Source organism: Synchiropus splendidus, chromosome 18 (assembly GCF_027744825.2).
Source record: "Synchiropus splendidus isolate RoL2022-P1 chromosome 18, RoL_Sspl_1.0, whole genome shotgun sequence".
In the NCBI taxonomy this organism is placed as follows: domain Eukaryota; kingdom Metazoa; phylum Chordata; class Actinopteri; order Syngnathiformes; family Callionymidae; genus Synchiropus; species Synchiropus splendidus.
Genome location: NC_071351.1, coordinates 13660542 through 13686741, shown reverse-complemented (window position 1 = coordinate 13686741; position 26200 = coordinate 13660542). Strand labels below are relative to the sequence as shown.

Genomic DNA, 26200 nt, shown 5'->3' with positions numbered 1-26200 from the left:
TGACTAAGAGGATGCGCTATTCAGTAGTCACCAACTTTGTAGTGGACTTGTTGTTTAATTGTATAGAAATCTGATAAAATATTTTTTGTTTGTCATTTAAAGCATTGATAGTTTGTGACTTTTTCAGATTTAATACTGCCCTTAACAAAGCTTAGTTAATGTGTTCCCCCTACCGCAAATATATTTGAATTTATTTTTATTTTTTGGGTTAATTTAGTGTCTAGTTTGCTGTTGAAAAATTAGTCATTTTAGTTTTATGGGTGGTTACAAGCACGATGAGAGGGTCACCCAGTTCTCCAGCTTGCACACGCATTTGAATTTGTCTGAGCTTGCGCTCCTTGTTGCTGAAGATCTCTGGTTACCTCAACTCGAACATCTGCGGGAGAAGTTATTTAAACAGTTGACGATGAGTGTGATTTATATCTGGCTGCGCTAAGTAGTTCTCACCTGCTGGCCCCACTGCGACCCAATAACTTGCAGGTTTTTTTCCCCTCAGATCCCCCTCACCCCCGCATCTGACCAACGTTGCCCCCTGCGTGCGCTGGCTTTGACATTGGTTATAGCTGCACCTTTCACACAATCTCTGGTATGAGATTTCAGCTGGTGTGTAGGTGCTTTCCCGCCTGTTGACAGTTCATGGTGCCTCGTCAGAGCTGCTGGAACCTGAGACCCTCACAGGGTGCTGAACAACCATCAAGTTCCAAGCTGTGGCCTCTAGGCAGGCTTTTTTATGTTGCTTTGAAAAATTGTATTCTCCTCCGATGAAGCAAAAGAGACGCATACATCGTTGTAATTCATTCATAAATTGATATGAGGGAAGCGTTTCTTCATCGTGGTGTTAGCTTCAGATGATTTGACAACCCATTATAGTTTCATTTCACAGTTAAAGAGTAATAACAGTGTAATGAGCTAGTAATTGGATTGAAGAGCAATACCCACACATTTTAAATATAATAACCTTTTATATCCCGCATATTTGTTTAAAATATATCCACTCATTTTTCCATGGAATTCTATGACTTTTTCCTCAACTGAAAACAACATGTTTAGTGGAGTAACTTTGTTGCCCCGCTTTATTCTTTGCAACTGAAGCACCCACGCTGTTGTTGTACACATGTCTGAGTTGGTATCTGTTTTCCCTGTAATTGTAACCAGAGTGGTTGTACTTGTGAACAACGTGGACCAGTTCTGTGTACGAGGTTAATTATTCATCAGCACACTAGCTGTAGAGTCGTGAGGATTGAGGTTGGAGTTTAAATCTGCACACAGCCACAGCACCTTCCCATCATCAGTATACGACTCACAGCATCACAAAAAGAACAGTCTAGTTGGTCAAAGTACGAGCCAGCTTGTTGCTCGACTTCACACCGTCACCACGCTTCACACTTGACTCAGACTTGCTTCACGCCCATTATTCCATTTGTGAGCGTGTGCATGGATAGAACCCTCTGCTCCCCGCGCCTGGGTTTGCCGGCAAGTTAGACATCCATCCCTGACATGTCTCATGTTTGGACTAAACGTATGTCAGACAAGTGGATTCTGGAGGACAAAGAGACTGGAAACATAGAGTTTTCTCACGACATCAATAGGGACTGGACAAGCCATCTGTAATGACAGTACACCAGCTGTGAGGGGAACGTGTGGGTAAGCTGCTTCATGTTTGTTAGAGCTCAACTTGGCAGGGAGGCCCCCCGGCCTGGATGGCCTTGCACAATGGTGCGCTGTGCTGGCCTCAAGTCAGAGATCTACCTGCCATTCACCTATTTAAACTGACGTGGCCCAGATGAACCCGACACGCACCGCGTGTCATGAACTTGCGCCCGTTTGTACCTCCTCTCTCTGTCACCATTAACCGTTGATACAAAGGGCTGTTTCTCTTATCACACTTTTTGCAGGCTGCTGAAGTCATCTCCTGCACTGTCAGAGCTGAGACCACTGTGCCCACTGACACACACAAATACAATAACGATTGTTCCTGCTTCCTGCCAGTGCTGTCACGGTGCAGCTGCCAAAGGAGATATGGTTCAGTTTCCAGTGGTAGAAGATGGCACACACACTTCGCACTCTGTTTAACCTCGTATTTCGTGGCGTCACCTTGTCTTCATCTGTGTGTATCAGAGATGTAGCGCACGTTTGTGGTCACGCATCGTCATGGTTGCGAGAACTCTCTGGCCTAATTCCTCTGGTATTGATGTGTGTCTGTCGATGAAAGAGACAAAGTGCAGCGATGGGCCTGTGTGTGTGCTGCAGGGGGGAACAAAGAGCCATCTATTCCTCACAAGCTCTCAGACTCTTCTGGAACACTGCACAGGCTTGTTTCGGTCTCCGCCATATTTCCAGTTGACCCAATGTATGTCCAGCCATGGAAAACAACATGATAGCCTCGGTGTCGTCCCAGTTTGCCGGGTGTTTCATGTCACGACTGGGATTACTCAGAGCTGAAGAATTACGATGTGTGACGGCGACATCACAATGCTCCGCTGTTACGTAATTTAGCTAAATTGCAGATTGTCAGATTGCTTTATCTCTGAGTCGCTGCAGCGCCAGGGATTTATCTTTGAAATAATCATCTTTGTTCAATTAGATAATGGCTGTTATTTTGGTGCAAATCTTGTCAGTGTAGCAAAAATAAAACAGGGTCAACTGCACGTATGAAAAGTTGCTCACCACCAATTCAGTTATTCAGTCAAAAGTGTGATGATGCAAAGTCTTCTGGAGGCTGCTGAAGGAGGGTCTGAAACGTGTCACAACCGTGACACGGGAGGTTTGGAATTGTGATCTGATCAAGCCTCAGATGCATTCATAACAACCTTAAAACGTTGATGAACCCACTCAGTAACAGACAGAGACCCTCCTCTGGTGGACTGTGTTTGAACTTTACAAAATATCTTGAGTCCGGCGACACTCTATGATTAATTTGGATCGAAGAATTCAGTGGTGAGGTGACCTTTATATATATGTGTTTCATTTCAATACTTTCACATCTGCAGCTCTCTTAAAAGTTCCGGGGCTTTTATGTGGTCCTCAAACGATTTCTTTGACTCACGGTTTTCTCATTTCCTCATCCATCATTGGACAGCCGTGGAGGCGTGCGCGTGCTGTCGGGTCAGTTTGGATTTGCTGCGTGATGCCTGAGTGTCTAATATATGAGCCGCTGGAGGCAGCCACAAGTCACAAGATGACTCAGGAGAACCTGCTTATCACCTGCTACTGCTCTGCCCGACAACAGCCAGCTCTATCTCCACGTCCAATGCGTCACATCTTTTGGATTAAAATCCACTGACTCCAAAAAAAGCTGAATACATGAATCATATGTGTGTGAGTTTGGAGCTCTCTTTGCTGCCCCTGGCAGGAGAGGTTATTGATGTCCGTTCTTGATCTCAAGACTTTCGGTTGTGCCCTTTACTGAGGCAGCTTCTTCTGAAGAATCAACTACAAAACAAAATTCCTTGCAAAGGTTTGTGGCTGATGCTTCAGCAGCCATTGTCCTCTTTTTTTGTAAAAACGATGTTGATGGAAAAACACTAGTTTACTCAACTTCCTGACTTCGTATCACTTGCATATCTTTGACATGCAGACATCCAGTTTCAAATTCAAGTGTCTTCTCTGCTTTCGCTTAGATAATTCAAGCGGCAGGATGATTTGGAACTAACAGTCGAGCTTATGGTAAGTAGGAATGGTGTGTTTGCTTTGACTTCTCCGTCTTCTGTCTTCATCCCACTTCATTATTGTATTATGAGTATTTAAAAACAAATTTCCACTTAATTTGACCTTATCTTTAGCTATTTATTTTATATATATATATATATATATATATATATATATATATATATATATATATATATATATATATATATATATATATATATATAAATAAATAAAAATGTAGAAGTCAAACACATATCCGCTGCCTAAAGTCTCTAGCAGCTGGGTAAGTTTATCCATAAACACATAAATGGAAGCCAAAAAGTGTGACGCAAAAACACAACAGACAGTTAAGAAAATGCAACGTGACGGAAGACAGAAAGCTAACAGTTGTTTTAGGTGCCATACAGTTTGTGTCCCATTTTATCTCTCATAGTTGTGTCCTCTCTCTCTGTTATTGACCAGCATGTCCACTTGTTCCTGAATCAAAGATGCATGCTCCCTTTTCGGACCCTCTGACCATCCCTGAACTCATCCGAGCCTCCATCATTCTCACCACCTTTGTTATGTGTGACCCCGAAAGACTGTTGTTGTGGACGGCGTCTTGTTTGATGTGAATAAGATGATGCACATTGAGGAGGCGAGTCAAATGAGGCAGGACGAGGTAGACGTGGACTCCAATGGTGAGGCTGCTGGGAGGTCACAGGCGCCGGGGTCTAAGAAATCCAGGATCAGGATCAGCCAGAATGCCAGGGAGAGTATTGTGGTTCTTGGTCAGGGGCTGAAACAGCTGTTCCAGCCGCAGCGCAGGCTTCGCTCTCAGTCCACCCTCGACTCTTCATGTTCCTCCTCATGTTCCTCTCTAGTGTCAGCAGGTGGGATCTTGCCCTCTGCCAATGAGGAGAACTATAGACCTGAGTGCGACTCTGCTTCCGTGGCTCCCTCGGCCAAGGGCATGAGGCGTGGGACTAGCCTTCAAAGCCGGCGAAGCAAGGGGTCAGGATCTGGGAGCGGAGACCGCGACCCCTTGCTACGAGGAAGCCCCCAAGCTCTGCACCGACGCTACACCCACGACCCGCAGCAGCATGTCAGCCGGCGACGCTCTTCATCCACTACAGAGACCTCACCTAGCAGCCCTGCCCCTGGCGGTGAAGTGGGCCTGTCATCGGGGTACCAGTCCACGGAGGAGTCCGACAGAGTGAGTCTCAAACTTTTCAATTTAGTGCTCGAGCCTTTTTTATGTGAAGTAAAAAATGCTCTTCTGAATGATGATTGAGTGCTTGTGTTTCTGAAAACTGTAAAGAAGTCGGTATGACCTTTGAACTTTGCTTGTCCGGATCATCCCCTACTGTCATGGCAACTTCATTTATACTACTCATGGGTGTACTACAAATAAAAAAAACTTTAAAGCATCATACAAACAGAACAAAACAACCAACAACTTGAAGTTGCAGTTCGTCAATTCTACCACCAGAGGTCAGTTGCGGCCTACGCTTACCTCACCGACTGGTTCACTCTGAGGTTGTGTTTGCATTATGAGCTCATGTTTGTTGTAGAATAGACGTTAATTAAATGCACCTCACCAGCGTGTGCGAGGAAAACCGACAGCATGGAGTTCATTGATCCGCCTTGTTGTAACAATAGTTTGATGTGATTCAAACCTGTCTCTTGTAGATGTGATCATGTCTGTGCACAGCAGTGTCATTCGGTGCATCCGCATGGTTTCCCTAGCTCCCTTTAAACTTCCATTTGTGTGGAAGTATGTCCTGATTAGGTTGCCATAGTAACAGCGTGGGTGACCTTGGCGGTGTTTGACATCCTGCTGTTAGGGAAGGTTGAGGGGATCTTGTCTGGATTTGTGGGTGTGTCTGAGGGACTGACGCACTCCACTTTTACTTCTCCTCTCTTCCTCTCTCATTATTTCCCTCCTGTGTTTGCTTTGTCTTCTCCTCCTGCCCCCTCTCTTATCCCCATTTCCCTGGAGGAAAGCTGTATAGACAGTCAGCTGGTCCCTCCTCCACCGCTCCGGTCTCCCCCTCCTCCCATTCTCCCCACCCATCGGCTCTTTTGACAGGAAGGAGAGAACCTTTTCCTTATCCAAGATGAGTGCAAAGCTGAGGATTGTATGTGTGTGTGTGTATGTGTGTGTGTGTGAAAGTAGTTTATCGGCAGCGCTGCTCATTAGATGAGGATGTGCAGGAGAGTTCACGAGTGTCACTGTGAGATCTGATTTTTGTTTGCGCGCGACAGCCTGTGGGTTGAGCATCTTCTGACGAAGGTGTGAGAGATCCTAGGATCAGTCAGAGGAGGGCAACACAACTCTTCTTGCGACCAAAGTAGAAATGTTTGCTCATGGATGTTTGGAGAGAAGGGTAGAGTATGTACCTTCAATATGTTTGCATGTGTGAGTGTGTGTTTGGATAGTGAGAACTATGTGAGGCTGTGTACTTTGGATAGATATCAGTGACAAGGAGTAAAACTGGGGGTCTGGCTTTGGCTGGCTCAGTCAGGGAGTCAGGATGGTGCAGCGCTTCAGCCTTCGTAGACAGTATTCCAAGGTAAGCATGGAACTTTGCGTCTTGCTTTCTTCAGAACAGTCGACTTCTGTCTCCAAATATTTTTTATATGGCATTTAAATGGCGTCTTGTGACATCTGTTGACCTTGTAGCATGAAGAATATTTGAGTGTTTCTCCTGAGGCTTGCAGCATGACAGTGACTGGTTCTCAACCCAGTAACTCATGCTACAGCTTCATGCTCCGTCTCAGCAGCTTCCAAACTTTATTGGCTATTTGTGCTGTCACTATAATAAATGATGAGCCTTTGGTCTATTGTTTATGCAAATTGATTTGTCCGGAAGAGCGTTATTCATTGACCCGCCATATTTCAAAATGATTCAAAGCTGAAAGGTCATAGAAGTAACACACTGACTTATGCTTCATTTACTTGAAGTTAAGAGGAGAAACTAACCCACTGCTTTTCTCTACAGGTTGGAAAAGTGACCTTGACCGTTTACTTTTAAGGAAATGTTTAAAAATTTTGTAGTGTTTATGATTGAAATGAATCTTACGGTGCTTTTTTTATTTGAACGTTCTGATTATTTCCTCTTGAAATATGCAATTCAAATGTTTGTTTGATGTGGTTTCTGAGCTCACAAGTTTGGCAGTGAGCCTCCTTTGCTTTCCAAGCAAAAGCTTGTGTGTTGTGATTTCAAGGTCAGCCTCTTCTTCATATGCGATTGCATGACACACTATATGTCTTGAGTCGCAGAAATATGAGTTGGAATCGACTTTATCTTCTGATTCGATGTTGGTGCTCCTCTTATCTCGGCTGTCCTTTCAGGTCCAGACTTTAGCCTCTGCTGTCTACATTCACAAATGTGTTCTTTCAGACAGTTGTCTTATTTTAAGTCAAACATTACACTCCACATGATTGATAAATGAGGGGTTCATTAGATAAGAGGGTGTCGTCCAGCTTCTACTCCTGAAGATGGAGGACCTGTCAGGTGCGGCCGTGTTGCGTTCACACAGAGTTGAGATGAAACAGAAACCCTGGCTGCGGGCTAGATCTGTTACACCACAGGATTTTTTGGTGTGCTTGTGTGTGCGCTTGAGGTGGAATTTGTGTTGTCTTTGCTGAGCTGGTCCTCCTGGGTTTGGCTTGTGATCCTAAACCCTAGTTTTCACTGGAGAGCTGGGAAATACTGGAAAAAGCCTTTGGCTGTTTGACCCCTGAAACCTTCGCTTATTCTTCTGCACCTGTCTCACTGCTTTGTTGTGGTGTTGAGAATTTCATTTTGTTTTGTAACGTGTTTTGCTTGTTCCAAATTCATATTGAAGTTGATATCATAGATGTGCTTACTCTGGAAATAGATTTTAATGGCCCATACAAGTGATGATGGCTTCAGTTGTTGCAGTGCATTATGGGACTTGTGTGAGTAGCGTGACACCTTAGACACTGAGTGATTATTTATCTCCCTCTCAGAATTCTGTAGAGAAGCAGCATGAATTTACGACAGTGGCCGTTCAGTTGTTGGACGAAGAAGTTGAGTCATGTATTTCTCCTGATGGCATTTAAAATGAGCTCATGTTTTCCCTATTCTTATAAAGATGCACGTTGCTAAAGCAGGACACGGCGGTTCATCCAGAGACAGTGTTTTCTGGTATATCAGCCGAGCTTGTTCTCCGAATATCACATGTCATGTTTACTTTGATGAGAACACGAACAATCAAGTCTTTCTCAAAGCAGCACCTCCCCGCAGCGACTGTAAACACGTCGACTGAAGTGAGCAGTCAAAGCCGTGCAAAATCAAACAAGAGGGTTTCGATTGACTTTCAGCAGAAGAGGAAGAGACGGCGGATGTCAGAGGGTGAAGCATGTGCTCTTCGTCCGAGGTGATGTCATCCATCTGCGGCGGTGTTGGCTGATCAGAGGAAATTGCTTTTCACGCTTCTGCATGTGAGCGTGATTCTGCACTTGTGTTCACAGTTGTGTACCTAGTATAGAGGAAAATAAGTTCCCTGCGATCCCAGCTCTGGACCCTTATTCTGAGCGTGTTTCCACGGGCTTCTGTCTCAAAGAGGCGACAGATTCATCAATAATTCCAGCCAGTATTGATCAGGGATTGACAAACAATGGTTCTCCTGTGCTGACCGTTTCATTGAGCGCTCTGTGCTTGTATCTTTTCTTGACCTAAGGAGTGAATATTCAGCAGTCGCTGTCCACTTTTCTGAACTCGCCCAGCTTATTTTTTACATCTAGACTCAGGGGTCAGCATGAAAAAGTGAAACTCAACTTAGAGGGCCACGTCTCTGGAGAGTGCCACCTAGTGGTGGAACAAAAGCAATGAACAAAATGTTCATTAGATCCTCGTACTTGGTGACTGCACCAAGACTGCTAACTTATTTCTAAGCGTGTGGCTGCTGAATGACACATTACTCTCAAGTTGCTGTCTTTTATTCCCTTTGTTTGATTCAGCTCAGATATATTTCCTTCCTTTATTACTCATCTCTCACCATCCCATTGTCTGTCCATTGCCAAGCCCTCTTGCCCATCACCATGGCAACCGTGGCGATTTTGAAATGGGGCCAGAGCTGCTTCAATCAGCCGACAGCTCATGGGTTCATTATCTGATCCTGCACCTACGTGTGGTCTGGCGGAACAGAATTAGCCACTCGCCTCTTTGTGACAAATCTAAAGTCAGATTTTAACTAAATTTTATTCTTTCTCTTCTTACTTGATCAAGTCATGTCTTCTCCTCTTTTCTGTGACCCTGGTGTCATCTTCAGTTCAGTCCAATGTCTTTCCTAAGCCTCTCTTATCTGAGCCTTTCTCGCTATAGCCAGAGGCGAGTGGTGACCAGTGACACTCTTTTACTTGTGTAACTTTGAATACATTGTTCTTCTGTGAGTAGCTTGAAGAAGACGTTTTACTTTGACTACAACAAGTCACTTCCTTTTTTGTCATCTTCTTGTGATGTATTTTTATGCCATGGTGGCGTGGTGTATTTGCTACATGACGCTGTAAGACCTGGCTGGTTCAATTCAATTTGGAGCTTACTATATGTATTTAAAGCTCATGAAATGACATGGCCAGCCTGGATGTGGCCCACTGGCCTGGGATTTGGCCTCTAGTTGAATTTGTCTATGACTGGAAGCAGTTTTACTTCGGGAAGTGTCAGTCCTCTTTACTCTTCCTGCTCCTCGTAGGGCTGAATATCTCAGAGCACTTATTGCTGTGACGTGGTTACAACAGCTGTCTCACTACTTGCGCCCTAAAAGTGGAAGTCGATGTTAGCTGAGCCAGAGTCGAACTGATTTCCACATCAAAGACTAGATAAATGACCTGACATTCAGATCGCAGCCTCGAACACGATACTCATCTTTGGTGCCCGTCTCCACCGACGGGCTTCAACTCTCCTCCGCCCAAATGTTTATTTGCTTTGAAGTGAATCTCCAGCTTGTTTAATTAGCCTGATGAATATTCATGTGTGGCGGCAACACACGCCGACCGACGCCCTTTGAATCCGATTATTCTCAGTAAGACCGCTCCACCTACGTGGCGAAGCAAGGTCGCACAAGCTCCTTCACATTTGGCGGAGTGTGAACTAGTTGCTGTGTAACAGTCGAAATCTGCAGCTATTAGGAGTAATGATGATGCTGCAGGCTGCAAGGATTTTTTTTAAATCTCCATCTGAATGAGGTCCACTCGTGTCTCTGAGGCTATTATTAGACACTCCACGCGTTGAAGTTCACTTCCCAAGGACGGTCATTTTTATTCACGCTCACAACGCTTCTGTAAACAGTATTGGCGTTAGCTGCTGCAGCTAGATTTCTCTGTTTGTTTTCTTTGCGTGAGATCATGTGGATTTATCTGCATGTCAGCAGTGAGTAACTACAGGTCATCCTTTGTGTGTTATTTTTGGCCTGCAGCTGGTCCTTCCTCTTTTAGTGTGTGTGTCAGCACGTTGGTGTGGGCATGCACGTGTGTCTGTTGTTTTCTCAGCCGGTTCAGGGTTGCCACATCACTGGTGACCGTTGAGGATGTTGCGCTCAACCTTGACCTACATGTCTGTTTCTCGGTGCTCTGAGCTGTTTTCCAACCCTCACTTGATCCTTTCAGAAAGTCATCTTTCGTTTTCATTATTGCCCCGAGTGCCCATTAGCTGTTTTCCAAAGGAAATTGCTCTTTCTGAGAGAGTGCAGGAGCCGTGCAGCGAGACTCAGACACCAGACGCGTGAGCATGTCTGCCACTCCCTGCTCCTGCTATATCATTTGTGAGTCTTATGAATTATGGATTGAGCTGCAGATCACCTACGCTGGTGCTCTACTGACCCACTTGGAGCACACATCTGAATATTCTCTTTCCCCCACTCATCATATCACGTGTGTTTCTTTCAGATTCTGCATTATTATAATGATTATTTTCTGCCTCATTTCTCTTGTCTTGACCTCTGTAATGTAATTCCAACATGGCCATCAGCCCACAGAAATAAATCGTTATTTTTTCCGATTTTCTTACCCTTTTTATGGTAGATCTATTTAAAAACTAGCCTCTCATTGATACATAAACGGTAGACTTAATATAGTTCAAAGTCTGAACTCAGTTCTAATATGTATTTTGGCTCCCTCTAGTGGACGCCCTCTGCCAAAGTTCACATTTTGCACCCTTAAGAATCACAAAAAATTGACAAAAAGCTGATCTAAGTGTTGCATGATCCTTAAATGACAGACTGTTTTAAGTGCAGGAGTAAGGTGTTAAATTTAAAAGTGAGTCAAATGGGGTTATTACAGTTCAACCCTCATGTCCCCTTCAAAGTTCCCCAATAAGGTCAAGCGAGAGTCACTCCACGCAGTGAGACCCCAACTGCGCCAACATCAACAGACTCTGAGCCAAAAATCTGCGACGGATTCTTCTTTATAGTTCCCTTTCCTGCTTATGAATCGGCTGGCGCCACTATCAGCTCACCACCAGCCACTGGTACTTTGACGGCTTCCAACAACAGTTTGGTCCAGTGCCTTCACTGTTGCATAACCCCGATGAATGGAGTATAAACAGACTCATACTTGCCAATGGGTAGACGTTCCTTCTCGTGTACCGACTCTGTTTACTCTTACAATACTATTGTGTTCCCAGCGCACACGTGCACCCAAACAGAAACCTCCACCACTTCAGACACAAATATACTTCCCAGAGTTTGGAAAATAGAAGAGTCAGAGTTGGTCCATCACTGCCCACGTCTGTCAGAATTGTCTTAGCAATGAAAAGTTGTCAAGAAGTTTATATAACTCCCAACTGGTCTGTTGATTCTGCAGCAGCTCAGGGAGTGAGACGGGTGCTTCGTTTTATGGGGGAATCATTGTTCAGGAGGGCACTGAGCCCCCTCATAGCTGTCTCCCCTCACAGGCCGGAATTATCTTCACTCCACAAAGCACTCTCTCTTCTGCTTTTACGTAACCCCGTGCAGTATCCCTCCATAACACATCAATTTTGGATTACATGGGTGACATGTTGGGGCTGTAACATATTGCCTCTGTGATTTTAGCAATCACAAGACTGAAGAAATGCCTCTCCAACTCACCAAGACAGAGCCCCTTTTTCAACTATATTCCTGGACAGATAGTCAAAAACAAACATGCTACCAGTAATCTTTATTTTTATTACGGGGAATATAAATATAAAACCAAAGTTCTTTGATCTCAATGGGGGGCAGGACATTTTCAAGGGTTGTTGAATCTTAAGGGACTGTTAAATCACTTGACAGATATAAATATACAAATGTCCCAGTAGCACCACAGGAAAAATAATCTAAGGAAGGCAATATGTTTTCCTGCTGGGCCACATGTGAATAATGTGGTCACAAACTGCGTGTTTGAACCTTTCAGTTTATGAGCCAACCAGCTGTGTGAGTAAATATTGCAGCGACCAAACTTCCAATCAAAATTATCAAGACGAAAATGTGATTGGTAGACATTAGAATGGTCACTGTTGTTATAAGTATTGTGAATAAAAGGTTATTTTTTTAAGTGAATCAATTGTAAAGTAATGTGTGTGTACTTGTTTATCTTGCCTTGTGGGAACCAATTGACAAAACACTGTTCTTGTGGGGACCTTATGCCTTTGTGGAGACCATTTGACCGGAGCCCACGAGAACTGAAAAACAACAACTGTCATTATAGTTATAGTCAATATAGACTTCTGTGTACCTGGTTTATCCTCATTTGTAGGGAACATATATTGTGAGGGCCTAATGCCTTTGTGCGGATCATTTGGCTGGAACCCACAAGCCTTAGTTTGAGGATGAAAACTTTGAAATAACTAGGTCATTACAACTGGGTTTAAGTTTGGTTGAGGTCCTGGTTAAGGTTAGGCATTTGTTTTGGATGGTTTAGGGTGAGAGGCTGGAGAAAGCATTATGTCCCAACAAGGATAGCAAGACAAACGTGTGTGCAGACTGTGATGCCATTTAAAGCAAGGTCTATTGTGAAGGGCGAAAGCCCACATATTGATATATTAAATGAAAAACATGTGAAAAGATGCAATTGTTGGTGAAAAAAATGAATTTAAAACAATAACTTGTGACTCTAATAACGTGTATATGTCATGACATTGAGTGAGGAACACCACTACGCTGCTCTAACTGATCCCCTGGGCTTCACCATAAATCACACTTAAACTGGTTCAACATCACTGCGAAGAAGTATTAAAATAGAATTCACCGGATTGGTTTTAATGAACATTTTGCTGCAGCTTTGTCTGATCCCTTCTATTTTTCTAAATCTCCGGGAATGATTTGGCAAAGCCTGGAACGTCTGGCCTTCGCTCAGCGACAGCTCTGTCCTCAGAATGACAATGAGCATTATGTATCAGGAGGGAAGTGTCGCCTCTGACCACTGGCTGAGAACAGCGCTCCAAACACATTATTCTCTGTCTGTGTGCGAGATTGCCTTTAGATTACATTTGTTTTTGTAAAAACTCTTCAGTCGTCGCAGGTTATCACAAGTATTCCCCTCTGTTTTTCTACTCAAACCCAAGATTGGCGCGGTGAAAGATGAAGTATTGCAGGGATTGTTGGGCGCATCACGTTCACAACAGAACGACAAAAATGGAAATAAAACATTTCACTCTTGTTTACTCTTGGTTGAGTCTAATAAGCTATTCAGACTCAGCAAAAGCTATTGTCTGTAGATTCATAGAGGACATGCATTTTCCTTATGTCAAATGTGTGTTAACTACAGCAATAAACGCCGCTGTGCTGCAGCGTAAAGTCCACCCTGCCTGGAGAGTCATCTGCCAGATAACTAGATAAGCACGCCTGACCTCAATTTGCCTGCAGTTCAGCAGGTCATGTCCTCCAAGACAATGCTCGGGTGTCACGGCTTCAGGAGAGATTTCCTGATAGCCAGATTTCTCCTTGGATTTCTGCTCATTTCTGGACATCTTTTCTGTAGGAGGGAGTGTTGTTCCAGTCACCTGCCAAATAAACTAACATCCAGTCCTGGCGGAACCGTTTTGCTATCCGCGGTATGTTATTGAAGCTCGCCGAGAGAATGTCCTGAGTCACTTTGGAAGCCGGCGTATTCCTGGACTAATGAGTGCTGCTGGGGGGCCAACATTGCTGACATTGTAGACCTGCAGACCTTTTGGCTTAAATGACACAGAGAGTCCGGCAGCTTGTGTGTCATGCATTCCTCTGAGAGTGTGGGAATCCCCTTTTCTATATTGCCTTTTACCGTCCGAACCTACACATCAACTCTTTCACCGCTCAGTTGTGTTATTATATAAGCAGCCTTTTCCCCAAATCCGTCCCCTTCAGCCGGTCCCATAACTCCCTTCGCTCTCTCATTAAACCCCTTTATTCATGGCTCCCCCCTACCCCTCCTCCCGCCTCTCTCTTCCCCACTTCGGCAACCCTTTTTCCTGCATTCAATCCTCGCTCAGTTTTTCACTGTAATTGGTTTGTTGACACTTTAAAGTGCACAGGGAGTCTTAGAATTGAAACAGTAGAGCTATATTTTTGGGAGATTTTGCCTTAGGTGGCATTTAAATGTCAATTTCAATCATCCGCAGGGGAAAGTCCAATTAGTTTTAATTGGAAGTGGAGCTGAGGATGGAATTGACTTAAGGTCGCATGAATATGAAATTGCATTTGTCACAGTGAAGTTAAATAATCACCGCATCATACTTGATATTGTTCCCTGTTTCACTTTGTAGCACCTCAGGTGCAGCATTCATGACACTTTCACATCCACACACCGTCTTGTCGGCTGTTTACCAGTGTGGCAAACTTTGTTGTCTGCTTCGTGACGACTCCAAAAATTTTGTGTTAGACAAAAAAACTCAAGATAAGATTGACCGACATAGTACACATGCCAGTCCTGTAGGTGGCACAGTATCGCTTGGCGTCTTCTGGCAAACAATGAGGAAGAAGTTCCATTCTTCATCTTAGCCTGTTGTAGGTAAATTATTTTCTTGCATTGTCAAATTTTCTTGGGGCGTGGCTGGTGGACATTTCCGCCACCGACTGATAACGTCTGATACATTTATTTTTTTCGTTATTTCGAGTCAAAAAAGGATCCAAACTCATCTGTCGCAACTGTCTGAGGTTCGATACGTGAGACAAAATTTAAATGTAAACCTATAAAACCTATAAAACGAAGCATATTCACATTCAAGTGGACGTGACCCTGTGGTTTACGTTACACCGACTTGGCATCATTTCTAGTGACATCACTGGTAAAGCCGCATCTTTTCTACATCATGTTTTGGGTTGAGTTTCTGCAGGATTTTTAGCTCATCCTGGGACACCCGCTCTCTCCAGCCAGATCTTTGCGGGCAAAGTTTCTGAATGAATATCAGTCTTTGTATGGAAGCGCCTACATGTGACTGTGTTATTAGTATAATCTCTTTCCCTGTTCCATTTTAAACGTCATCTGGATTGAGTGTTTCACATTGCACAACGTTGTTAGGACGTTGTTGTAAGCGCGGTTCAAACGTCTCAGGACAGAAGGTCATTCATTAAAGCGTGTTCGCTCAGGAAACTGATTGGTCCTGACAATCACGCTGCGACCTTTAAAAGGAGGCAGTGGAAGGTGGATTTGTCCCTCTCTTTTTTAGCCCATTAGCCTCTGTTTTGGATCAGAGCTGGCCTGGAAACTCCCGGAATAATAGCCCTCCCTTCCCCTATCAAGCTTTCTCACAGCCCCTCGCTGCCTCTCGGTGACAGCTCCTGGTGGGCCCTTCTTTTCCTGCTCCCCTCACATCCGTCCTCGGGGTCTCTACCTCGGTTTTCTCTGAGGGATTTGATGCACCAACAGTCGACTTTTAACTCTGGAAGTTTTTTATCCGATTATCCACCTCAGCAGTTTGCTCCCCAAAGCTCCATCAGACGGATCGATGCACCAGAGAAGTTCTTGTTTCCTGAAAACGCGACTCGTCCTTTGGAGTTTTGCTCCGCGAAGCACATGCGTGCGTTCCGAAGGCTTAACCGGACACTTTGTACTTCAGAGTGTGTGCTCGCACTGAAGCGTGCAGGTGGGCTTTGAGTAGAACCGGCTCTGTGAACAAGCAGCTGCGGGACCATCAATCGTGATAGGTACTGAGCATCATATGGATTCTGGATATTCAGCCAAGCAGAGTATTCCTCTGAACTTTTCTCGTCAAGTGCTGTCACCGGAGATGGAGGAGATGCCCTGAACCAAGAGCTGCCTCTCATGGCAGCTGTCTTTCCCACGTGCTCGGCTGTACCTGCTGCACAGGGGCGAGAAGTCGGAGCGAGCTCAGCTTCAGTTCAGGATGTGCACTTGCATCTGTCCACCATGGAGGTCATTCTCAATCTGGTAACTGCTGACCCCGATCAACCTCCCTCCAGCAGCACAGTGAGTGACCACCTGAGGACTCTGGATTGTTTAGGATTAGCGCCGATAATCCTACTTTCATTTTGAGTTTAGAAAACTTGCTAAAGATGCCTGCCATAATAGACGCACTAGTTCTGTGAACGGTTTTATAAACATTCTCCAGCATATCTGCCTGGGCCTCCCCCGTCACTCTGAACATCTCATCCTGACTAGCAGCCCAAAGCACCGCTCTGCTTTGAACCACTGCTTCACGGCTGTGCTATCTCTGAAGGGAGACTCCAGACACCTTGCCTTTTGGCTCAGCTCTTTCTTCTGACCTCATTGGAGACGTTAATCTGTGACTCAAATCCTCCCACTTCGTACCTAAAGATCAAAATGATGATCACATCTCATGTAGTTACACAGTAACTGATGTGATTGGATTTCATGCAAAACAATTCTGATCATTGAATCAGTTGAATAAGGTGTATGTTTTTAGTCACTTCCCAGTGGCAGTGAAGTCCCAGCTGATGCAGCTGTTCTATTTCTGGGCCAAGACCAAGCTACTTTTCGCATCGTACCTTCTCATTTCCCAGACTAGCACGCCCCTCGGCAAGTGTTTATTGTGCTATTTAGGTGATGTTGAGTACACCACCCCTCCTGCATAGTGGTAAGGATTATACCATTTTCAGTATTTGCTGAATGGAGCTCATTGTTGAAAGTTGGATTTTATTTAAATAGCAGTCTCCTTTCTGCTTAAATGATGGAGTCCTGACTGTGTGGGAACTGAAACCCAGAGCAAGAGTGAATAGAGGGGAAGGGGGGGTTTAGGTTAGTTGAAGAGCACACTGCTGAGCCAAGCGATGTCCCCTGCTCTGCCCCGACCACACGCTATCATGTGGAGGATAATCACTTTTATCAATGGAAGGCAGCGAGCTGGAGTTCACTCAGTGCTGACATGATCTTGTTATAACAGCCATCTCTTCTCTGATATCCAGACCTCAGGGTTAAAGCTCACTCCACCTAATCAGGAGTGTGAAGTTCACTCACCCTCAGATGATTGGCTTCCAGGCTCGCTGACGAAATTGGGATGAAGCTGTCGTAAAAACAGATGAGGCATATGTCATGCTTCCGAAGACATCGTGGCTTTTAGCACTGAAAACCATCCTTTGAGAGGGTTTCATGGGACTTGACTGATAAGCAGGGTTGGAGGGCAGAGGAGCTTCCAACAATGTTCCTGCTGGTATCAGCGCCGTCGTACACGCAGAGAGCTCTGGCGCGGGAGGCTTTGTTTTTTACATACCTGGAAGTAGATCTGGGGTTCCGCGGAGGGCTTGCACATGAAGCAGAGGCGGCGGAGAATGCGAGGCCTTGCAACAAACAAGGTACTGTACTTCTGTTGCCACTGATGACGGTTTGTAAATGTTATCGCAAGGAGTCAAAAACCGCGGCTAATGGTGTCAGTAATATTTTGCAGAGTCATGGGAAAATCAATAGGACAGATTAGATTGTGTCTGAGAAAGTGTATTCAGGAATTTAATTCAATCAGGAATGTGTTTTTAGAGCTTGTTGCAGTGCAATATGGGTTAGTGGTGACCTTTTACTGGGGTAGTTTTGCACTTGGACACTTCGGTTTAAACTGCTAGCTCTCCTAACGCTAAACAAGTAACATCCAACTTACGACCGGGATCGGTTCTGACCAACCGGTCGTAAGTCAGATTGGACGTAAGTTGAATGCCATTCAAAATGGCCGACGTGAGGGTTATAGGTACTACTGTAGTGGTAGATGGCTGTGTGAGAGTGAGATGCTGGGATACTGTGCTGCTGTGACTGTTGCCTGACATTGAATTAAAAAAAAAAAAAAAAAAGCATCTGCTCGTCGTAAGTCGAATGTTACTTGTACTCTGTTGCAGTGCATTATGGGACTTGGAGCGAACGTGTTGGAAGAGCTTTCTACCAGTTTGTCACTAGTATTCAGTAATGTTCTGGAGCAATATATCATTATTTGTCAAGCAGAATGAGGCACCTTCAGTGAGAGGATTCACTGGATGCTCATAAAGATGTGCCTTTCTAGTGTATGACCAGATTTGGTGAATACATTTCTTAAAACTGTGTCTGTTTCCAGACTTTTACTCTGAACTGTCGGCCAATCACCAGGTGGAAATGTGATGGTTCACAATGTTCTTGTGTGTCTCTTATTACGCATATACAACAACATAACAAATGGCCGTTTGTTTGAGATGCACAGCTACGGGGAGGTTTAGCCTGCTCACATGTGAGTCAGAGGTAAGTCCGGGTCGTCGAGTCATGCTTCTAACCAGCTTTGCTGGGATCACAGGCTGTTGTGTAAGCGGAGCAGGTGGACCCTGTTGGGGTGGACACGGGCGGAGTGAAAGTCACGTCTGCCGGAGGAGTGGGGGGACGTCGCCTTTCTCTCCTGCCACCACAGATGAAGTCTCATCATCTCCACATCAGAGTCCCCTCCCCCTAATTACACTCACAAATTCCCTCATTAGGCAGCGCAGGCTCCGGCAATGTGATGCTTGTCGCCTCGACTTGTTCGACTCCAGTAACTTTGTGAAATGGGTTTTATCGCTCAGCCACATATCTATTCATTACAAGCTTGGTTGGCCACTGCTGACACCAAAACTGCTCGTACAGGCAATTTGCTCAGTCAGAAATCTGTGGATGAAACATTGCCGTGCAGTTTGTCCTCTGGCGTACCCAGAAGAACCCGCTCTTGACTGTGTGTCGTGTTGTAGAGGGATCGGTTCAGGGGCCTGATCTGGTACCAGCGTGTACAAGTCAGCTTCTTATCACGGCTTGTGTATCTCGTCTTTCTTCAGGACACTCCCTTTTTAAGGGATTCCACTGGTCTGCCCTCTGAACTCTTATCTGAAACCATCGGTTTTCACTGCACAGTGAGTGGCACCAGCAGATCCAAATCTCCTTCACCTGGTGTGGAACAGGCAAAAGACTTTTCAATAGATATTTTTGCATGTGAAGTCTTTTTAGGTTTGTTTGCTCTCCAGCCAAGACCTAGGTTTCATGTAAAACCACGGATGAATTTGGCCCTTCATCCTCTTCATTTTAAAGCAGCCTCATAGTTTGTTCCCTCCAATTTGCCGGTAATATAAGGTGCAGATTTACATTGAGATCAAGATTTTGAGATTAAATCTTATAAAGACATGTTTCCACCAGTGGATAGTATCTTGTCTATGTAAGGCTATAGAAAAAGATTGTTGCCATCAGGAAATTCTGGATATTCGGTTACCCTGTTTCGGATGTGACACGCCTGCCGTGACAAAGCTATTAATAAAGTTCTGCTTGTGTCCGAGAACAGAGCAGGTGCCAGACTATCACGTCATTGGTCAGTTGGCGACGGGCAGTCTACTATTTCAGTGATTCATATCGTGGCCTTGGTTGACCGTCAACCAGATTAAGAACAGATCATATCTTTGTTTAGTAAACAGACTCACAGATCTGAATTTCTGATAAGCTGGAGTTTGAGGTTGAATCAAAGCCTCTGTGTTTTTCTGGTTTGGAGGAATGTGCTCCTGGAGCTTGATTCAGTATGAGCACTGAGAAGGTGCCGGACTAGTTTTTCTGGTTCTGTTGATTCGCACCACTCACTGGCATGGATCCAGACTGGGCGTCAATGTTGTCTCCAATTTCAACCCAAACTCTCAGTCTGGATCCTAGTGTTGAGTTTGATTCTACTATTTTTCTATTTCACAGTTATGTTATATCTTATAATAATAATAATAATACATTTTGCATTTTTCTGCGTAAAATAGTAACAGAAACTACTTTAATTTAAATTAAACCTTTAATTTAATCCGCTGTTAATATTCCTGAGAAACTCATAACATGTATTACATTTGTATTTCCATAGCCAAAACAGTAGCGTATGAGTAGTTTCTCTGGGCTTCAGGTAAGTCACGCACTGAGTGTGCAGCTATTTCCGTTTGATTGACAGTCGTGGTGCGATGACCTCATCGCTCAGCTGAGCTGGGCGGGGCTTAGCGCTGTGCTTCACGGAGCTTCAGGTGCGAGTCAACTTTCACAACAAGCCGGCACATTGACCGGTGGCAGTCCAGGGAGCCACCGAGAGCAGAGTTTCAACCGGGGCTAAGCTGCTAGGACGCGTCTGAGTGTTGGATTAAATGAAAAACAAAAGGTTTTATTCACTTTGGGAACAATGCACTGGGAACAGTTTCTGCGTTTGGCTAACGGGAAGGTGAGCAGCTTTTGTTTCCTTGCTGCTGCTTCACTGTATTTCTATTAATGATAATAATAATCATGATTTATTTATTGTGTTAGCATTGACGCTAAATATAGTCTTGGCACACCACCGGACGTGTTTGTGCCAGTGCAGTGAGTCATGCTGGTGCTCACTCAGGTGAGCTTCATTCTTCTTACCTGTTAAGGCTTGGACTTGTTCAGCGATGGTGTGTCGCAGGACTGAAACTTCCCCTTGGTCTACTACATTCCTGGCCTGACCCTGAAATCCCCTGATGACAAGCCAAGCTGTTTGTGTTGTCATTCCACTGGTCTTGAGACGTCTGTCACACCAAGATGGTGTTTCTTTCCTGGAGATGATGCATTTAATCTGATCTTATTCCGACAACTGGAGATCTGCTTCTGTATAATGTGGGGTTTTATCGCGCTGTGTGGAGGTGTGCGTACACTTTAGATTGTTTTTATTGGATTACTTTTCATGAAATGCACAGTTCCAGCCGTATAAAGCTCCCAGAAACCTAATATCCTGTTTGTTTTGCGCTGGACAGATGTGACTGATACCCATTTAATTCTCCTTTCCATGTGCTTTTAGTGTGCAGCAAGTCGCTAACTTATTTCACTTCCATTTCTCCTGCAACAGTGATGTCATGCATGTGTCTTCCTCCTCTGACAGACTGACCTCAAGTAGCCAATTTGCTTGCTTTCCTGCTGCTGCTGAAAAGCAGAAGTCTGATATAGCGCGTCAGCAAATCTCTTCTTCCCTTTTCACCGAGTTTGACCGCTTTTTGGTGGTGTTGTGTCGCTGAAGTCATATTGCTGTAGAGCAGAGTAAACTAAATAAGCTTAAAAATGTGTTAAAACCTTACAGATCATTCATCCATCAGTAAAATACTACTGTAGTCTTCAACAGAAACTAGATTCATAACTTTTTTTTTTCAGAATTTGTTTTTTGTCACTTACCTCATTCTACTCACACTGTGACTTCTCTGGGTAAAGTGTGACCCATCAGTGCACAAACAAAGGAGTGACTTGATTGTGCAAACACTCATCTTTCCTCAGTTGTGTTTTGTCTCCTCCCAAGTTGCTCTTCATCGTGCTACTTTAACTCTTATAAATGAACAAATATGTGAAGTATAAGTTGCATGAAAATTCTTTTTCTTTTCCTGGCTGTGGGAAAGATCAATCATCCTGCCCTTGTCTCATCGTCTTTTTCCGTCTTCCATCCTCAGATCGACCGGCTGGAGGTGAGCGGGTTGGGTCAGACACCTCTGGCCGTGTCATGCGGTGCAGACGGCTCATTCACCAGCAGCGAAGATGGAACTCCCGACCCGCAGCGCACGAAGCAGGCCATCGCTCAGCTGCAGCAGAAAATCCTGAAGCTCACTGAGCAAATAAAGATCGAGCAGACGGCCCGGGACGACAATGTGGCGGAATACCTCAAGCTGGCCAACAACGCCGACAAACAGCAGAGCACACGCATTAAGCAGGTGAATCCCTCAAAGTGCTGTCTGCTGGACTCTGTTCATTAATCAAAGTTGTTCCAGGTTTTTGAGAAGAAGAATCAAAAGTCGGCCCAAACCATCCAGCAGCTGCAGCGGAAGCTGGAGCATTACCACCGGAAGCTGCGAGAGGTGGAGCACAATGGTATTCCTCGGCAGCCCAAGGATGTTCTGCGGGACATGCACCAGGGCCTCAAGGACGTTGGCGCGAAGGTGACCGGCTTCAGCGAGGGTGTGGTGGACAGTGTCAAAGGAGGTTTGTCCAGCTTCTCCCAGGCCACTCACTCTGCTGCCGGCGCCGTCGTCTCTAAGCCCAGAGAAATCGCCTCGCTCATCCGCAACAAGTTTGGCAGCGCCGACAACATCCCCTCCCTCAAAGACTCGCTGGACGACCCCACGGTGGAGGAAGGTGTGACCGGGCTCGCTGGACGGTCTCTGGCCAGCGCCGGTCATCACCTCCAGTCAAGTCCCAAATACGGGAGTGAGGATGACTGCTCCAGTGCCACCTCCGGCTCAGCTGGCGCCATCAGCATCACGGGGGCCCCTGGAGGCCCCCCCAGCTCTAAGGGCAACACACTGGAGAGAAGTGAGAGCTCTAGTCTGGACATGCTGCTGCAGGAGGTCCAGGAGCTGAGGGAGGGTCAGGCACGGCTGGAGGAGAGCCTGGATGGCTTAAAGCGAGATTATCAGCAGGACTACACTGTTGTCATGCAGTCGCTGCAGGAAGAGCGATTTAGGTATGTTCCTCACAAAACACTGGCGGCGTCCTGACATGTGCTTTGTGTTGTCATGCATCAGAGCTTTATAAGAGTTGATGATTTACAGACAGCTTGTGTTCCTGTTTCAGTCGCACATACTGGTCAATAAAAAGAAGCCCACTGTTTGTCAGAGCCAGACCTCTCTGTTTTCAGTTTGTTCAGCCTGTGGGCAGTTGTCCTGAAACACGTGCTCACATTCCTCCCCAACATCTAGACCAGAGGGGACAGAGAATGAGTGCAGACACCAGAATGGCCCATCTGCTGCTCTGTTGTTGCACTGGAGTCACAATTTGTTTCCGAAAGTGAACACCACTAGGAGGCATTTACGACTCCAACATAGTCCACTAAATGTGTTTTTTATTTGTCTATTGAGTAGCCACCAGCAGTGAAATCTGCTCGTACTGTGCCAATCATACTCTGCTGAGAGGAATCGTGCTCATGTCTTGGTTTGTGTTTTCTCCTTCATTAAATCTGGCTGCCAAAATAAACATCAGTCCAGATTGCTCTTCTCCCCGTTGCGCTCCTCTTATTGGCCAGGCGTCTGCTGCTGACTCTCTGTGGTTGGCCGCTTGGATCAGCAGATGAGTAAGCGGGTCCTAATCTTGTCAGGGCCAGTCACCGGGCCAGTCAGACGCCATGTGGTCCCTTTGGCCTTTAGGCTCTCTTACTGCTAAATCCCCCTTGTGTGCCTCTTTGTCTAAGCCAATTACACCCCGAAATCTCATGTTTGTGTGCAGGTGTGAGCGCTTGGAGGACCAGTTGAACGACCTGACTGATCTGCACCAGAATGAGATACTGAACCTCAAGCAGGAGCTGGCCAGCATGGAGGAGAAGATCGCCTACCAGTCGTACGAGCGGGCCAGAGACATCCAGGTCTGTCCTGTTCATAAGCACCAACATGGGAGTTGTGATTAAAAAAAAAAAAAAAATTATTGTATTAAATAAAAACACATTTCAGACTCGCACTTCACTCATGGGCCCTGCTTATGTGTACTTGAACTAGTCCAATGCGCCCCACTATTTTGGTGCTAGTGTAATCCGAACAGTCAATATTATCTTTGTCAGTTAAAGCGAAAGGTCGAAGGTGCTTGCACACGCCCGTCCTTTGGTCCTCCACAGACGGTTGGAAGCATTACCTCATCGCCCGTGTTGAAAGTGCACACTGGAAGATGAGCTTGAAACTGCTGTCTGTCCTTTGATTGTGTGTTTGTTGATGACACAACACATTTTCAAGCAAGTGATTCAGATTTGCTCCGACACCGGCAGTTTGTTCATGTGGAATCAGTTCAGCTACTCATATGAACTATGTATTTTCCAGGTAGATTTACTGCTTCATATTGTATATTAAGTATAAAATTAGATAGGTTTTATTTATATTTGGCTTTATTTATTTAAATTAAATCGTTTTTTTCAGGCACAAAAAACTAGTATAATAGTACTTCTATTGAGCAAATTATTTGATTTGAAATATGAAGCATTTATTAGCTTTGATTTTTTTTTTAAACAAGTTAATCATGTTGCCCCCTTGTTGTACTTCCCTCACCCTACCACAAGGAGGAGACAAATCACCTGCCACCTGAGTTGACTCCTTTTCTTTCCTGCAGGAGGCGCTGGAGGCCTGTCAAACTCGGATATCAAAGATGGAGCTCCAGCAGCAGCAGCAGCAGGCGGTCCAGTTGGAAGGACTGGAAAATGCCACGGCCAGGACCCTCCTGGGAAAACTTATCAACGTGCTGCTGGCCCTTATGGCCGTCCTTCTGGTCTTCGTGTCCACTGTGGCCAACTGTGTGGTCCCTCTGATGAAGACCCGCTCCCGCTCCCTCTCCACCTTCCTCCTCGTCCTCTTACTGGCCTTCTTGTGGAGGAACTGGGACGCACTTTCAGGGTACACACACCACGCTCTGCAGCCACCGGGGGGTGTGGACTGAGCACAGCGCTCAGCCGAACTTTTGCCCAGTCTAGTTGCACACAAACTTGATAGAGGATGAAGAGTTTTAGGGAGGAAGAGACGTTTACATTTTTACTTTATTCCTTTGATGCTCGGTTGCTATTCCTCACACAATGCACCGTTTTTATCTTTTAGACTTTAATCAATAACGTGGCTCATGATTTTATGTTGTATCCTCAGTGTTATTTTATTCAGTACCATGTAGCAATAAGCTCCTCGGGCTCTACATGAAGGAGACTGTGGTCCGAGAGCTGGACTGCAGAGACACACAAATGTGAAAGTGTGATTGATTGATTGTTGTCGGGAGGAGCTTTGCTGCGGTGGACTCGGCTGGAAAGCTCATTTCTTGCTGTGATGAAACGCTTTCAGACTGAATGATTTGAAGGACCGACCGTGACATTTCACTGCCATAATGACCTTCCGTTCTGTTTCTTGGAGCACAGATGACATGATTTAAATTCAAAGTCCCCCTTTTTTAAATGAAACAAAACGCTTGGATTATCTGTGAAATTGGGAGTCCAGGGAGGGAAGTGCTCGCGGTGAGGATATCACCAGACAGTTTGTTTGTGTTCATGAGTTCCGTCAGAACCGGACTTGCTTTTAAGAGCCTTGACTTAAGTCTATTGTCCAAGTAAAACCAATTTGCCAGGATAATTGCTTCCCCTGCCAGAGCCACCAGTGGTGCTTATCCAGTCGCATCTCAGCTGGAGCTGGAAAACTGCTGCTTCACGTCTGCCGCGCTGCGCTCGTCCTCCTCACTGCCAACACTGCACACGTGAGATAATATTCTTTCATTTCACACCCGCGCCGTGTATTATCTTTGTGTTTCTATATGAAAACCCATTTTGGAGTGAGCTCACCTAGTGCCAAACCTCCGAGCCGCGCGGGTTTCTCCACTGCAAGGCGACGAAGCAGGGGGGAAGCGGACAGATCCTGCTCATCATGGTCTGGAATGAATGTATTTCTAAAGTGATCGAAAAACATTTGAGCTCTTTTGTGCGCCCTCGGCTCTTTCCTCTCACCTGGTGTGACCCTTAAGAAGTGCATTTCCCGGCTGCACTTTAGCACAGAAAACAAGTGGGTCAGGTCCGGGTTCAGACGCGGAGGAAGGAAAAATAACGTGACTCAGGTCAGACTCTCCTACCCTCCTGGAGATTCCAAACCAGACGGTCAAAATGTCTTCAGTCCTCTTGAGATGATCATGCTGCTGTTATAAAGGTATTTATTGATTTTTATTGTTTTAATGAGACCTTCTTTGGTTCAGCGGTCAAAATAGCTGACAGTCAACCTCATGTTTCCCGTATAGGTTTATCTGATAAACCACTCCAGTGCCTTCTGATGTCATTTTCTAAGTGTGGAATAAATAAAAACGCATTCCCAACTCACTTGGAGTTTTTCTTCGTCGTTCCTCGCCTCATCCCTAGATGGCGGTGTGGCCCCTTGTATTTTACTGGAGGTTTCTTTTGCGAGTGAGTGTGTGCGTGGACACTTGAGAGTGGGCGATGGGGTCTCGCCACAAGGAGGTGCCACTCCTTATCAGGGAGGAAACAGGTCGACTGGAAATCCTTTTTTAACCACGGGCTGTCACAATCTGAGTGGGCAACTTGTCACGTTGAACACCGGGATGAAAATGACCGCCTTCGCACACACCTTAATTCCACTTGATGGAAGGCCGAACCGAACCCTTCACTGATCAGACTCTGCCAGCTTTGACCCACGCTGGTGCTCCATCCCGCCCCCTCCAGGCCTGCTGCGTCCACGCACCGCGGGCGCC

At 45.4% G+C, this 26200-nt stretch overlaps 1 protein-coding gene across 6 annotated transcripts in view; it reads left to right on the top strand.

The window, feature by feature from the left end:
- The window catches only part of tmcc1a (transmembrane and coiled-coil domain family 1a), a 28581-nt gene extending 2769 nt beyond the window's left edge, over positions 1 to 25812 (top strand). For 2 of the 6 annotated variants that reach the window (XM_053848722.1, XM_053848723.1), the window contains 6 exons: positions 3621 to 3666; positions 4111 to 4843; positions 21451 to 21708; positions 21766 to 22457; positions 23216 to 23351; positions 24083 to 25812. In XM_053848722.1, the coding sequence (XP_053704697.1) occupies positions 4268 to 4843; positions 21451 to 21708; positions 21766 to 22457; positions 23216 to 23351; positions 24083 to 24406 (1986 nt within the window). In that variant the 5' untranslated portion in view covers positions 3621 to 3666; positions 4111 to 4267 and the 3' untranslated portion in view covers positions 24407 to 25812. The other 4 variants (XM_053848724.1, XM_053848727.1, XM_053848725.1 and 1 more) reach the window with 4 other exon arrangements.
- The last annotated feature ends 388 nt before the right edge of the window (positions 25813 to 26200 follow it).